The sequence below is a fragment of the Ylistrum balloti genome, unplaced genomic scaffold (assembly GCF_031769215.1).
Source record: "Ylistrum balloti isolate Yb309-2 unplaced genomic scaffold, AGI_CSIRO_Ybal_v1 Utg371582, whole genome shotgun sequence".
NCBI lineage: Eukaryota > Metazoa > Mollusca > Bivalvia > Pectinida > Pectinidae > Ylistrum > Ylistrum balloti.
Window position 1 is genome coordinate 157336 of NW_026782813.1, and position 14072 is coordinate 171407.

Sequence of the window (14072 nt, forward strand, 5' to 3'; positions counted from 1 at the left end):
TAATTGTAGGACTGTTAGATATCTAACTGAACATCCTATAAGCGGCCGGTCATATTCTGTTTACAGGATAACGTGTCTTGCCAAAGAACACACCCACAACAACACGGAAAAGGTTCTCACTTTCAGCTGACTGCAAACCGTTTCAATTTTGGATCGAACTACATGACTCTGATCTGGCATTGGTCCGGTATCTTAACGACAGAGCTATTTTGTATCGTGCCCCCAGCATGTTCACATAGGGAACTTTGGGTTGTATGCCATGCTCTTTTGTTTGTTTGTTTTCAAAGGGTGAGCACTGAACGTTGTCTGATTCTTTTACCATTTTAGATTATTCGCATTTCTTCCTCAAATTCATATCGTGCTGAATTTACTTCTTTTCCACACTCGAGCAATTATCATTATATGCCGCAAGATGACGCCAACGTTATGAACGATAAATGAACAAATAACATTATCGAAATTGAATTATAATTTTGTGATACGTGATACCAGAAAACTACTTTCATTTTCAAATGAGGCAAACAACCCTTGGCACAGGCATATACAATCGTATTTTGCCGTTAAATAAAAAAAACTAGTATAAACATGTAGCATGACCTGGTCACAAAGTTGAATTTGGAAATAAATATATAAAAAAGTCACTTTTGTTCAACCAACATTTTATTAACGAATTGTTTATATTTCTAGCAAAATTAACATCTAATAGAACAAAATAAATAACACTTGCTATTTGATATCCTGTCTCAATATTTCTCTTTACTCACTATTGTATTTAATGTACACAGCATTTTCATATTATGTGTTACACTGGGACATTTTTTAGCTCGCTTAGTTATGAAATATTATGAAAAATATGGAAAAGCCAAAGTGTATTTTGTAAAAAAAACAATGCGATGGTGTATGAAAATGTAAGAAGAACAAGATGTATTGTCAAAGCAAATTTTCAAGTTAAACATAGATATTTCATACTGAACTCGGAACCTCCTAGATCTTAACACAATATACAAAATGCCTGAGAGTTATTACCATTTTCTTTTCTTTTTTGTTAAATATATAAGCCAATCGATCATCAAAAATTACTGATATCTCATCTTGAAATCTTACACTTCGCTTCACTACAATAATTTGCTAAACTACATAAAAATATAATGAGCGTAAGAATTACGAGGTAGTACAGAGATATGATATGGGTAGTAATATCACTCTAACTGTACACAGAATATCTTTCATTTCAAGTTAAATATATTTTTTCATGCATTTCTATTGCCTATCGATATATTTCTTCAATTTACGGGTATCACTGTAAATAAAGATATAATGTGTATATGTGGTTTTGACAATTAAGAAACTGCTCCAAGATTGTACAAAGCTTTCTAATACCTTATCAACCGTAAATCAAAATGACCATAATATCAAAATATATCAACTTTCATCGGTCAATTTTTTAATTATTTCAAATGCCTACCTGATGCATATGTATTTTAAAAATACCACTTTATCAGAAAGATCTCCAGATATATGAATAAATACAGAGGAACTTCAATGAGATGTTGATATTGCACTGTTGTTGATAGTATATCAACCACATAAATACATATTGTGTATTTCGTTTTTCAATAAAAAAAATTCATCGTCTTATTATCAATATTATTTTCATTTATTGTCTGACTTTAAATACATATACAAGGGATGTTACTCTTTTCCTTCTCTAGATCAAATAAATAATACTCATTTGACGTTTCGGCTAAATAATTTAAAAAAATTTAAGTAGGAAACATAAATTATCCATCAAAGATAAATCAGCACATCAGGAAAAACCACTTGCCCTATATGTATTTCTGTTTGCCATTATAACAACTTGCCATTTGTTCTCTTATTACCACAACGTATGCCATTAGATTGTATTGGAAGTAAAAAGTATAATGAAATTCTATTTTGATATACCTGTATCACTTAAATTTTACCATCGGTTGCCATGATAATACACAATATAGCCGGTTATTGTAGCAGGGATTTTCACTATTTTGCGATACAATAATGTGACCATGCATATTTAATCCTTAAAATAACGATACATGTTTGTATTACTCCTAAATTGCGAAATTTTCAATTGTTAAGATATAATTGGATCGTTTAAAACAAAAATCCAGAAAATTTTGACCCGAGGAAATTACTACTCAGCAGACTATTTGATTGATTCAAAGAGTCACGTGATGAAAATCACATTTCAGTAACACTACCCTGTAATATATTATTGTCAAGTTCGGGACCAGGTATTAATGATTCAAACAAAACAATATCAAACAGATCTACCGACTGCATATCTATAATGACTTTCACCATTCACCTTTGAACATGAAATCCAAATGCGATCAAGGTATCCATATGTAAAAACAATATTGTTAAATATTCAAGTGAACATGGGAGAGCAATTTTCAATCAATGCAATTAACGCACTCAATGACTAAATTTGTATAGAAGATTATAAATAAATGGCAAGACTTACATATTTCTGTTATGTTTCTTGACGACTGATAAGCCATACATTGCATTATAGAGTTACATCAATCTTATTTGACACATTGTCTATAAGGAATGCACTTTTAGTGACATCACTTTTCATTACTTAATTTTAGAATAAAACCAGTTGAACTGTGATGCAATTAGAAGTGGAGATAAAGAAAAAGAAGTAGTTCTACCTACCGGTGAAAATACCAAACAATAAGCAATGAATGCCGTTTAAAAGATATAAAATTAAGCTTCAGCTCTAGCACAACCTTTCTGCCGTCAAGACTCAATACTGATAAGACAACGAGCTGCATCTCACAAGCGCTTAGTGAGTACAAACAATTAGATTAAAACTGACACGACAATTAAAACAAAAGCGTGATTCATTATTGATATATAATAATTAAGTTTTTACTACAGGTCAAAGTGTAGCACCTGTAAACTAAATCTGACATTTGACGGACATTGGAGAACGTACCATTGCAAATCTGTTACGATTAAGTTATTTTAATGGTCTTTTTATTATGATCTTTGGTATTCTTTTACGAAGTCGATGAAAAACAAAGGACAAGTTTCCTGTCGATCACCTTTCTTTGTAACTGGAATTCCCTTTACTTTAAAATTTGTTATTTGAGTAAACTTTATATGTAGTCTTAATTTCAATTGTATCAAAAACTAAAAAAAAATCCAAAATATTGGAGTAAACAATAAGAAAATACTGAAACGTTATAGAAATCTAAATCAAACTCAAATATCATATATCGCCTGCCGTCTGATCTTCTTCTTCTTGTACTTTTCCAGGGGTCTCCGTGTCTTTTTTCTGTTCATTTACCTCTTATGTTAAGATTTTGTGTTTTTATTGGTCTTTTTTCAGAACATTTGTCAGTTTTTAGACATTATCAACGCATAACAGATACATATTTTACAAAATAACAACCATCATATGACTTTTAATATCACTTTCTGCTAGCTGTATGTGATTGCTGTATAATGTTCACTTCCCTCTAGCAATTCCATTGCCTTACGATAATCGAGTCCTAGGTTGGCAAAGGCTCGTACTACGTCACCACAGGTTTTCTTGGGAAATCTTTCCTTTGTCTTCCGTAGAGTCTGGTGACACCTTTCGGCCAGAGATTCCTGTATTAGAGAATGTATCTCAGCCATAGACTCCGAGGACAAACCAAGCTCGATTCCCAGTAGGAAGTATTCTCTGTTGCCTACCATTGACAGCCGTGATACCAAACTCAGATTCCTTATACTGATCTTGTTCAGCTGCAGCCTTTCTATTTCTGTCAAACGTGGTAAATATTTACTGGTATATAATCATTATTCATCAAATGTAACATGGGCTAATAAGAAACAAAAAACGCTCGAACTCACATTTCTTCATCTCTTGTTTTCATCAATAAGAAAAAAACTCGCAGTATTACATAGATGAACAACATTTTCAATCTTAATTATCAGTGTTATTTCGTAGAAAAATCATAGACAGAAAATGATAAAATCTTAATGAGTGACAAGTTCTGAAAAATATCAAGAAATATATAAATATATATATATTTATATAACTCAAAATAATACAAATATCACGTACGATATTTCTAACATTATGAACTTTGTTTCAGTTGAATTTCAATTCTCGTTTTTGAGTCAAAGGTTATGACTGTGGTAAAATGTGAACGTGTTGCAAGTAAACATAATTTACCTTTCTCCATTGACGTCTTCTCCTGCTCGGACATCTGTGAAAAATAAATTATAGAGTATTCGGAACATGGTATTGCTTTCATGATAACAAAACTGAGGTATAAATCCAAAATTGAAAAAGAAATGACATCATCTGTCCGAATTACCTTTTCAAAGTATGGTCTAGTCAGGGCTATTTTCCGCTTGAAAATATCAAATGACATTTTCCTGTTTCGTAACTGGGCGCCTTTTAGTAGGTGGAAGTACTCGTTTCGGCAATTGCCTCTCTCATCTTCCCCGATAGTGTGTTTCAACGTAACGGGCACCAACTTCCTAAGTAATTTGGCCTGCTTTTTGTTCAAAACACTTGCAATCTGTCCCATCTCCCAGTCCGAAACGTCTTTAAGCCATCGTTCTGAAAAATAATATCTGAATTATATTTCAGTAAATATTACCTTATATCATGTTACAGTAAATATCATTAGTTTAAACATATTTTATTGCCAACAAACAAGCAAACGGATCGTGCACAAGTTATAGCAACATTATATAAGCCCTCTCCACACATTATATAACAAGTAAAAATTAAGGCAAATAAGAAGACACGAAACATACATATTTCAAGTCCTGACCTAAGGTCGCTCTCCTCGTTCATTCAAAATGAACATTAACTATTCACTTAATTTAAAATCTATTGCTGGTTTTGATGAAGATGTGTACATTTCTAAATATTTCTACATTAAAGTCAACGGGTAAGTGTAGATCTCCACAGAGGAGGATATTTAGATTAAAATCGATGTTTGTATCCAGTGTGTTTAAGATTTGAAATAGAATTCGCCGCTGATTACTATAATTTACACAGCTAAAAAAGAAGTGATAAGCCTTCTCACATGGATGACCACAACCACACTCTGGGCTTTCTGCGAGATGAGCACGAAATAAATTATGGTTCAATGAACTACATTTATGCCTCAATTTAGTGTGAACTATATTTAGTTTCCTGTCTCAAAAATTATAATATACGGGGGGCTGGTATTGGTTTGACTTGATAGAATGTTTAAAACTACTTAATGTAGGAGATGATCTGACTAATGTGTCCAGTTCGTTCCAAGCACGAAGACCTGAGGGAAGGAAGGAGAAATTTGTACTAGAAAGTCTATAGTTGGGAATTGAAAAGTTGGACCGATTTCGAAATGGATACCGCATGTCTTGACCAACAATATGTGGCAAAATGGAATTTAGAAATTCTGGAGTTAAATCATTTATCATCTTATATATAAATATCATTCCGTATCATGTTACAGTATATAGTGTCCTAAATCATGTTACAGTAAATATTATCCTGAATCATGTTACAGTAAATATTACCCTAAATCATGTTACAGTAAATATTATCCTAAATCATGTTACAGTAAATGTTATCCTAAATCATGTTACAGTAAATATTACCCTATATCATGCTACAGTAAATATTACCCTATATCATGTTACAGTAAATGTTATCCTAAATCATGTTACAGTAAATGTTACCCTATATTCATGTTACAGTAAATATTATCCTGAATCTTAAAGCATTTTACAGTAAATATTACCCTATATCATTTTACTGTAATTATTATCCTGAATCATGTTACAGTAAATGTTATCCTGAATCATGTTACAGTAAATGTTATCCTGAATCATGTTACAGTAAATATTACCCTATATCATGTTACAGTAAATGTTATCCTATATCATTTTACAGTAAATATTATCCTATATCATGTATATATGTAATTATTATCCTATATCATGTTTCTGTAAATATTACCCTAAATCATGTTACTGTAAATATTATCCTATATCATGTTTACTGTAAGTATTACCCCATATCATGTTACAGTAAATATTACCCTATATCATGTTACTTTTATTATTATCCTATATCATGTTTCTGTAAATATTACCCTATATCATGTTACTGTAAATATTACCCTATATCATGTTACTGTAATCATTTTATTATCCTATATCATGTTACAGTAAATGTTATCCTATATCATGTTACAGTTAATGTTATCCTATATCATGTTACTGTAAATATTATCCTATATCATGTTACTGTAAATATTATCTTATATCATGTAACTGTAAATATTATCCTATATCATGTTACTGTAAATATTATGTATATCAGTTACTGTAAATATTATCCTATATCATGTTACTGTAAATATTATCCTATATCATGTTACTGTAAATATTATCCTATATCATGTTACTGTAAATATTATCCCATATCATGTTACTGTAAATATTATCCTATATCATGTTACAGTAAATATTATCCTATATCATGTTACTGTAAATATTATCCTACATCATGTTACAGTAAATATTATCCTACATCATGTTACTGTAATTATTATCCTACATCATGTTACTGTAGATATTATCCTAAATCAAGATAGAGTAAATATTATCCTACATCATGTTACAGTAATTATTACCCTATATCATGTTACTGTAAATATTCCCCTAAATCATGTTACAGTAAATATTATCCTAATCATGTTACAGTAAATATTATCCTAAATCATGTTACAGTAATTATTACCCTATATCATGTTACTGTAATTATTACCCTATATCATGTTACTGTAATTATTACCCTAAATCATGTTACTGTAAATATTACCCTATATCATTTTACTGTAAGTATTATCCTATATCATGTTACAGTAAATGTTATCCTAAATCATGTTACAGTAAATATTATCCTATATCATGTTACAGTAAATGTTATCCTACATCATGTTACAGTAAATATTATCCCTATATCATGTTACAGTAAATATTACCCTATATCATGTTACTGTAAATATTATCCTGAATCATGTTACAGTAAATATTACCCTATATCATGTTACAGTAAATATTATCCTTAAATCATGTTACAGTAAATATTATCCGAAATCATGTTACGGTAAATATTATCCTAAATCAAGATAGAGTAAACATTATCCGAAATCATGTTACGGTTAATTTTATCCTAAATCCAATTATTGGAAAAGAGTGTTTACTGCAAAGATATCATTACAAATACAACTGAAATGTTGTGATGACATCCGTTTACAGTTCCTCTTTAATTTACCTGCTTTTGCCTTTTCTTGCTTAAAAGCAGCCGTTTGATGGCTTGTCTTTTTGTTTCTTTGGCATTTAAGTCGATTGTTTTTGTCCTGTCCAGATATATTCTGTAAAAACATATTTTAAAGAAATAAAGAGTTAAAAGAATAGGTACTTTTATATTATATCTTTTTTAAATATTGGTAACAGTTCTAGTACGATGCCTTTTGAAAACAAGTGATCTGTACGCTTTGAAAATTAATACTCAGGCATGATCATATTAGCATTTGTATCTGAGACGTAGAATTTCTCTCGATAGGTGTTGAACATAGATATGATTTGTTGTTTAACCTTTAGAAAAAGTTACACTCGCGTCACAACGGGATAACACCAGGCGTCAGATAATTTTTTTTTTTTTAATTCTTAAAACAGAAATTGTGTAAAATTTGACCAATTTTTCAACATTAATTACCTGTATTTGGAAGAAATATGAGCAAAGATAATAATCAACTTTGATTGTGCGTTAGTTTAAACTGTATTTAATTGGGTACTAAGTGAATTGATACAAGGTATGATACATAATCAAGTACCGATATAGTCCTTATAGTAAGCCGTGTGTCTATTGTACTATTACTTAAAATGCAGATGTAGATACTACAGGATAGTGAAAATTTTCAGACACCAATTGCGCGACATTTCAAGAAAAAAGATTGTCTACCTCTTGTTGTGGTTTGTTCGACGCTCTCTGTGTCTCGACTTTTTCTTTATCTTTTGTGTTCTTTTCCATTGTGGTGGTAACTGATGGTAACACAATAAGACAGGGAATTCAACATATTTCAAAGGGACAAAATAAATAGATAGGAAGAAATGACAGCATGATGGTGTTTAATGATTCTCATGTAAGATACAAGATGTAGGAGTTGTCTTTCCTGGATCAATTAAGGAAAATTCTTAAATAGTCAACGCCTCCTGTCCAATACTTTTGATTACATGTAAAGATCAAATTGCTTGAAATGAACAACTTATCATAAACGACATGATAAAACTAGCTGAAACAATGTCAACAATAGCTTTGTATGCAAGGAACGTCTTAAGATAAATTCAGGTATGACATATTAATCTTATTCGTTGCGAATGTTTTGCGAAGTCAATTTCCAATTGTTTCAAACTGAATTGCATTTCATGAAAAATGCAATCAAGCATCACGCAAATAGATACATAAATGCAGTAGAACCTTGTTATCTCGAACTCATATTACAAAGACTCCGCTTTATTCGATATATTCCGTCGGTCCAGGCCATTTTCAAACTAAACATTCGAACTCGCTTATATCGAATACTCGGATAGCTCGAAGACTTTACATGTTCCCGGTCAACTTTGACATAATGAGATTCGACTGTATATACAAACGAACATCCAGTACACAATTGAAAATACATTTAGTCATAAATTACATAATGTTTGAAGTGAAGTGAGCGTTTCGGGGAAAACATCAAATTTACAGATCCCTCAGAATTCCCTAGCCGCCTTATCTAACCATCTGCTTAAATTAACTTATAAACCACAAAAATTAATTTTCTGGTAATAATATCATCGCCAATATCTTGTACATAGAAATGTTTATTACAGCTGGTATTTCATTTCCTACTTGTTCTTTCCTTGGAAACTCAACGAGCGTGGTCAGTGGCGGGAAAAAAATCTAATGACTATATTTTTCACGATCTCAAATACAAGAAAACTTACTCCCGAATATTCTATATTTTAGATATTCATACATTGAGTATACCTAACCATAATAAGTACATACCTGTCGGAGGAATTTCACCTTCAGATTTTACAGTCTCATTCTGAAACATTAAAACGGATTCGCATTATTTGAAATTTTGCTTTTGACATACTTTACACGTGGTGAATATCGGTACACAGCCTTGTGTATCAGGCAAAATCACAAACGTTTATGCTTGGTCAAAGATAGTCGACGAAAAATCAATATCATTAGTTAACAGCAAATGCTATGTGATGTGAAATAAGGATAAATCACTAGAATCAATCGCGACGACCTACTTTCTTAATTTTTCGTGGCTACGAACTGAGTCCATGTTCTTGTATTATTTCCTAAATTGATGGCTGCCTTTCAAATTTCTTTTTTTAAATATTTAGGGTTCTATAGATTATAGTACAGATAAAGCCATTTCGCGACTTTAAAATATTCATTATAACTTGCTTGTCTTCTCACGATAATACATAATAACATTACTTACTTTGTCCTCATCCTTATCACCTGCGTTTTTCGGAACAAATCTCCATTCAGCTTCTCTCAGTAATTTAAGTGGCGTTTGATCTGATTGCCACGACTGCGGTTCTGCGAGATCTCTCGGAGTTTTTCCATCCTTTAAAATTAGATCGCAACAATAGTAAAGCATACTGTACATTGATCTTGCAGAACGCGAAACATTACCAATCTAGATTCTGTTGCTGCATTTTTTTAAGCATTTTCCTTACAAGTATATTCAATTTCCGATGAAGCTACGATAATCTATATTCCAATCGTTTTTTAGTTGACGTGAGAAATATATATATAAAAAAACACGGTTATCTAGGGTTTTCTTTCCTTCAAAGTACTGGTAAATATATTTCTTCTTATCTATGGTATATAAGAATACAATTAATCTGTCTATTATCCCATGGGTTTTCCAATGTAATATTTTAAAATAAGGCACTAGTATATAATATACATGGAGCGTTTTTATTGGCTATGACATTCTGAAATCAACAATGAAATCCTAATAAGACGTCTTTAATTGAAAAGACATAACGAAATGGTTCACTCCGTTTGACTTAATCCTCCACATTTGCCTGATAAATCTATTCTAAGTTATGTGATATAATGTAGCTTTGATGTTGGCATTTCGTATGTGGTTTTATAAAACTCGCCTCAGAAGTTTTATTTTTTGCACGCCTGTACTCGAAAAACAAAATAATTCTAGACTCGTTCGATGAAATCCTCATTCGAAATGAAACTCGTTTAAGATCCCTTCTATGTAAATATTTATATCGAGAAGACTTCATAAAACTATTTTGAATATGAAAGATGAACTTTCCTAAATAAAGAAGAGAACGCTGTGTCGACGACTCCATTCCTCCATCAAGTGTTGCGAAAGGGCTGGATTAGCGTGCAACAGAGCCAACATGAATCGAGAGGGTATTATAACCATACGTGTATCGTGTTCAATATCATAATATTTTGATAAAGGATGATAAAAATTTCATACTTTATTCCTTATTGTTGGATCCGCTCCCAAGGACAACAATGTCTTAATAAGTTCTGCGTCGTAATCGCTCGATGCACAATGAAGTGGTGTGTTTCCACGATCTCCCTGGTATCAATATAAAGTGATATTTGCAAAACACGATTTTATCAAAGAGCACTATGTCCTAACAGTTTATCAGTCAAACCTTTATAAAAGTAGGATGAACTACGAAAAGGTACGAATAGACAACTAACAAGTCCAACAACTGGCGAATTCGTGAATAATTGGATAATGATAGAAGAAATAAATATCTTCTAATAGGAAAGCTTTCACTCTAACAGCGAATTGTTTACCTTAGTGTTTACTTTCATCCCTTTCTCAACAAGGATCTTGATGATGCTGGAAGCGCGGGCCTTATGTAAAGGCGACTGGCCAATCTGTAATAACATGATGCCAAGGCATACTTCAGGAATCTTATGCACGCGTTCTTTGTTGAGACATGTACAATAAACACCATATATCATATTTCAAGTTTAAAACAAGAGAAAAGATTAAGATTTCGGTACCTTGTCCAGAAATTTTGCGAACCAAACATCTCTATGATTCAGTTTGATTCATTATTTTGCTTTATTGAACTTAGCTCTGATCTTTTCGTTTGAAAAATAATGGTTTTTCATGTCTTGTGTATAATCTTTATTATATATAGATCAAATGAGTTATTTGTAAAGAAACAATTATTGAATAAAACAGACTGTCATATACAATAGCTTTACAAGGGCCAGTTAAAAACTATACATTTCTTGTTTCACAACACTTGTTATGTCCGTGCAGTTTCCAGATGAAAAACAAATAAGTGACTTCTCTCAGAACAGTTATTTACGTACAGCATCTTCTGCCTGCAAGTTTGCTCCGAATTGCAACAGCGTTTTAGCCATTTGTGTGTCACCATTCTCACAGGCAATGAACAACGGGGTGTGAGAAAACTGAAAACAAGTTAACAAATCAATTATCTATCCATATCATCACTAACAAACGGATAATCAAACACAGTGTTGCATTTGCAAAAGAAAATAAAACTTTCTTGTTATGTTATTTGGAATTCAGAAAATTTCATTTACAATTCTATAACATACTATATTGTTGTCGTACCAGAAAATGAAATAAAAACTGAAAATTGTATTCAATACTTCCACCAGAAAGCACAAAGAAAACAATGTTGATTCGTCAAAAAGAGATATATAATATTTTACAGTTCAGGAAGCTTTAATTCAAGTAAAATTGAGAAGTTCATTTATTTCAGTTCCCACGAAATAAGGTTAAATTAAATAATTATACAAAATATCTTAAAGGGTTACGAATTTTACAGAATTAGCCTATTCATAAAGAAAGATAAAATCCCATCAAGTCCACTAAGAGTCATTTGCATATACAAATCAACTACAGGATATGTTATTTTTCAAATCAGTCGTAACGTTAAACGTGAATATACCGGGACCTAACGGATCTTACAAATACAAATTTTATAATAATCGTTCAAGTAGTTACAAAACCGAGAACAAACGTTTACGTTACAGTAACAAAATGACTATCTGTCATCAATTTCGAATTTTTTAGAATTACTAGTAATTTTAGAATTTCTAGTCATTTTAAATACTAAATACTATCAGACACTAAGAGAGACCTGAACACGAAATGTAAGAAAAACTGTTTTATTAGAAATAGTAAAATGATAAACTTAATTCCTGCCTTTTATGCTGGGCTCCTCAAGAAAAAGTGTTTACAAAATTTAATTGTCAAAATCAAATACTGCCTCCTGTCGACCATTTTGTTGTTCCTGTACTTTATAAGTAACATTGATAACAAGAATTGTGAAAGGACAGACGGAGGGACGGACTGTAGATCACGATACAAAGTTGAACAGCTCAGCATCTGAAAATGGTGAGCTTAACACATGTAACCTTAGCTTTCATGTTTGCTTTATACGTTGAACTTACTATATCTTTAAGCTCGGTCGAGGCTTTTCTCTTCAACAATTCTCTTGCCACAGGGACATGACCACGGTCAACGGCTTCATGAAGCGGTGTCCGATAATCCTGGCAAGGAAATTTTGAAACATGTTACATTATGTTATTTTTTCAAAATATAAAGGAATATCTCAAGGAAATTGATATCAAATCTATTCCAGTAGCATCAAAAGTAAAATGTATTCTGCAACTGGTTAAGTTCTCTATGGAATAATCTTATGGAATAATAAGTAAATGAAAAAAAGCGATAACATAAATTGTACGCTCTCGGACCATTGGCTTTATACTTTCATATTCATTCTGGTTTTTTTTTTTCAAACTATATAAGTCAAATATACATCTATATTGTCTGCACTAGTCACTTGAATAAAGAAACATATATATTGTATCGTATTATACAATGAAAAACATATATAGACCCCACAAAATAAAGGATAGATTATATAAATTCCATCAAAGGGAACAGCCCATTTTATGACATTAACTGATAAGTTTAAGCAATCAGTGATATATCATTCAAGTGCACTCAGCTACTGTCGTTGTCAAAATGACATGTATATGACCAAGAAACAAATACAACCGCACATAATTTAAACGATGATAACAACAGGTAACCTTTGTTGGATTTCCCCAGGGAAAATACACTTTGAGTATCTTAAATTGAATATGCAACGTTTGCATAAAAGATTGAAGAGAAACGGAGAAACGAATTATTAGGAAGAGTAACAATTTGACAAAATCTTAAGTGGAATAAGATAATTTATGAGCCTAAAGCGTTACAGGGTATTTTCAAAAATATTCCCTGTGTAGCACAGGGAATGTTTATGAAAATACATAGGGTCACCTGCCCGACCAAGTGAGTTTACTCTGGGCAATCCAGTTTTCTTTCTTTATCAAAATCCCATTTGTGCTTACATCCGGATCAACAACAAGGATTAATAAAAGTTGGTGTGACTGTTACTGTTATTAACAAAATAGGTAAAATTAACTTAGGTTTAGAAAAAAACAAAAATGATTACCTTCGTCAAGTCGCCAATGTTAAATCCATTATCCAGAAGATGTCGTGTGATATCCAAATAACCTCTCTGACAGGCTATATGTAGACATGTCTGCAAGAAGTAGACATTTTAGTGCTGTATTTTTAAATGTAATACCTTCGAAATAACAACCATTAAGTAAAGTCGTAATCAGTGCAACCATTAGATAAGGTTATTTTGTACTGATGTATAGATTATTTAGATTTTGTTTACTAAGAGGACCGTTAGGAAAGCATTGTAATTTATCTGTTTGACACTTATATTAACAATAAATTTAACTTTAAAATATTACGATATCTACTAAATGACGTTAAATTTACTTTCTTGGTCTAAACAATTTGTGTTTAAGTTTTATGTGTGGTATCTGAGGAAACGTGCACAGCGTTGTAACCAATTTGATCAACATGGCGCTTAAATGACTTCATATGTATAGTATTGTCATGTTAGAGTGTATCTATACTTGT

The 14072-nt window shown here is 31.5% G+C and overlaps 1 protein-coding gene across 1 annotated transcript in view; it reads right to left on the minus strand.

Annotated features, from left to right (window-relative positions):
- Positions 1 to 3474: 3474 nt before the first annotated feature.
- LOC132563098 (protein phosphatase 1 regulatory subunit 12B-like) overlaps positions 3475 to 14072 on the minus strand; it is a 30584-nt gene continuing 19986 nt past the window's right edge. The window contains exons 6-17 of the mRNA XM_060227858.1: positions 13591 to 13680; positions 12542 to 12640; positions 11432 to 11530; positions 10901 to 10984; positions 10569 to 10673; positions 9558 to 9686; positions 9104 to 9143; positions 8015 to 8094; positions 7325 to 7424; positions 4359 to 4606; positions 4214 to 4247; positions 3475 to 3797 (exon numbers count right to left, since the gene is read on the minus strand). Of these exons, the coding sequence (XP_060083841.1) occupies positions 3475 to 3797; positions 4214 to 4247; positions 4359 to 4606; positions 7325 to 7424; positions 8015 to 8094; positions 9104 to 9143; positions 9558 to 9686; positions 10569 to 10673; positions 10901 to 10984; positions 11432 to 11530; positions 12542 to 12640; positions 13591 to 13680 (1431 nt within the window). The remainder of the gene's footprint in view (positions 3798 to 4213; positions 4248 to 4358; positions 4607 to 7324; positions 7425 to 8014; positions 8095 to 9103; positions 9144 to 9557; positions 9687 to 10568; positions 10674 to 10900; positions 10985 to 11431; positions 11531 to 12541; positions 12641 to 13590; positions 13681 to 14072) is intronic.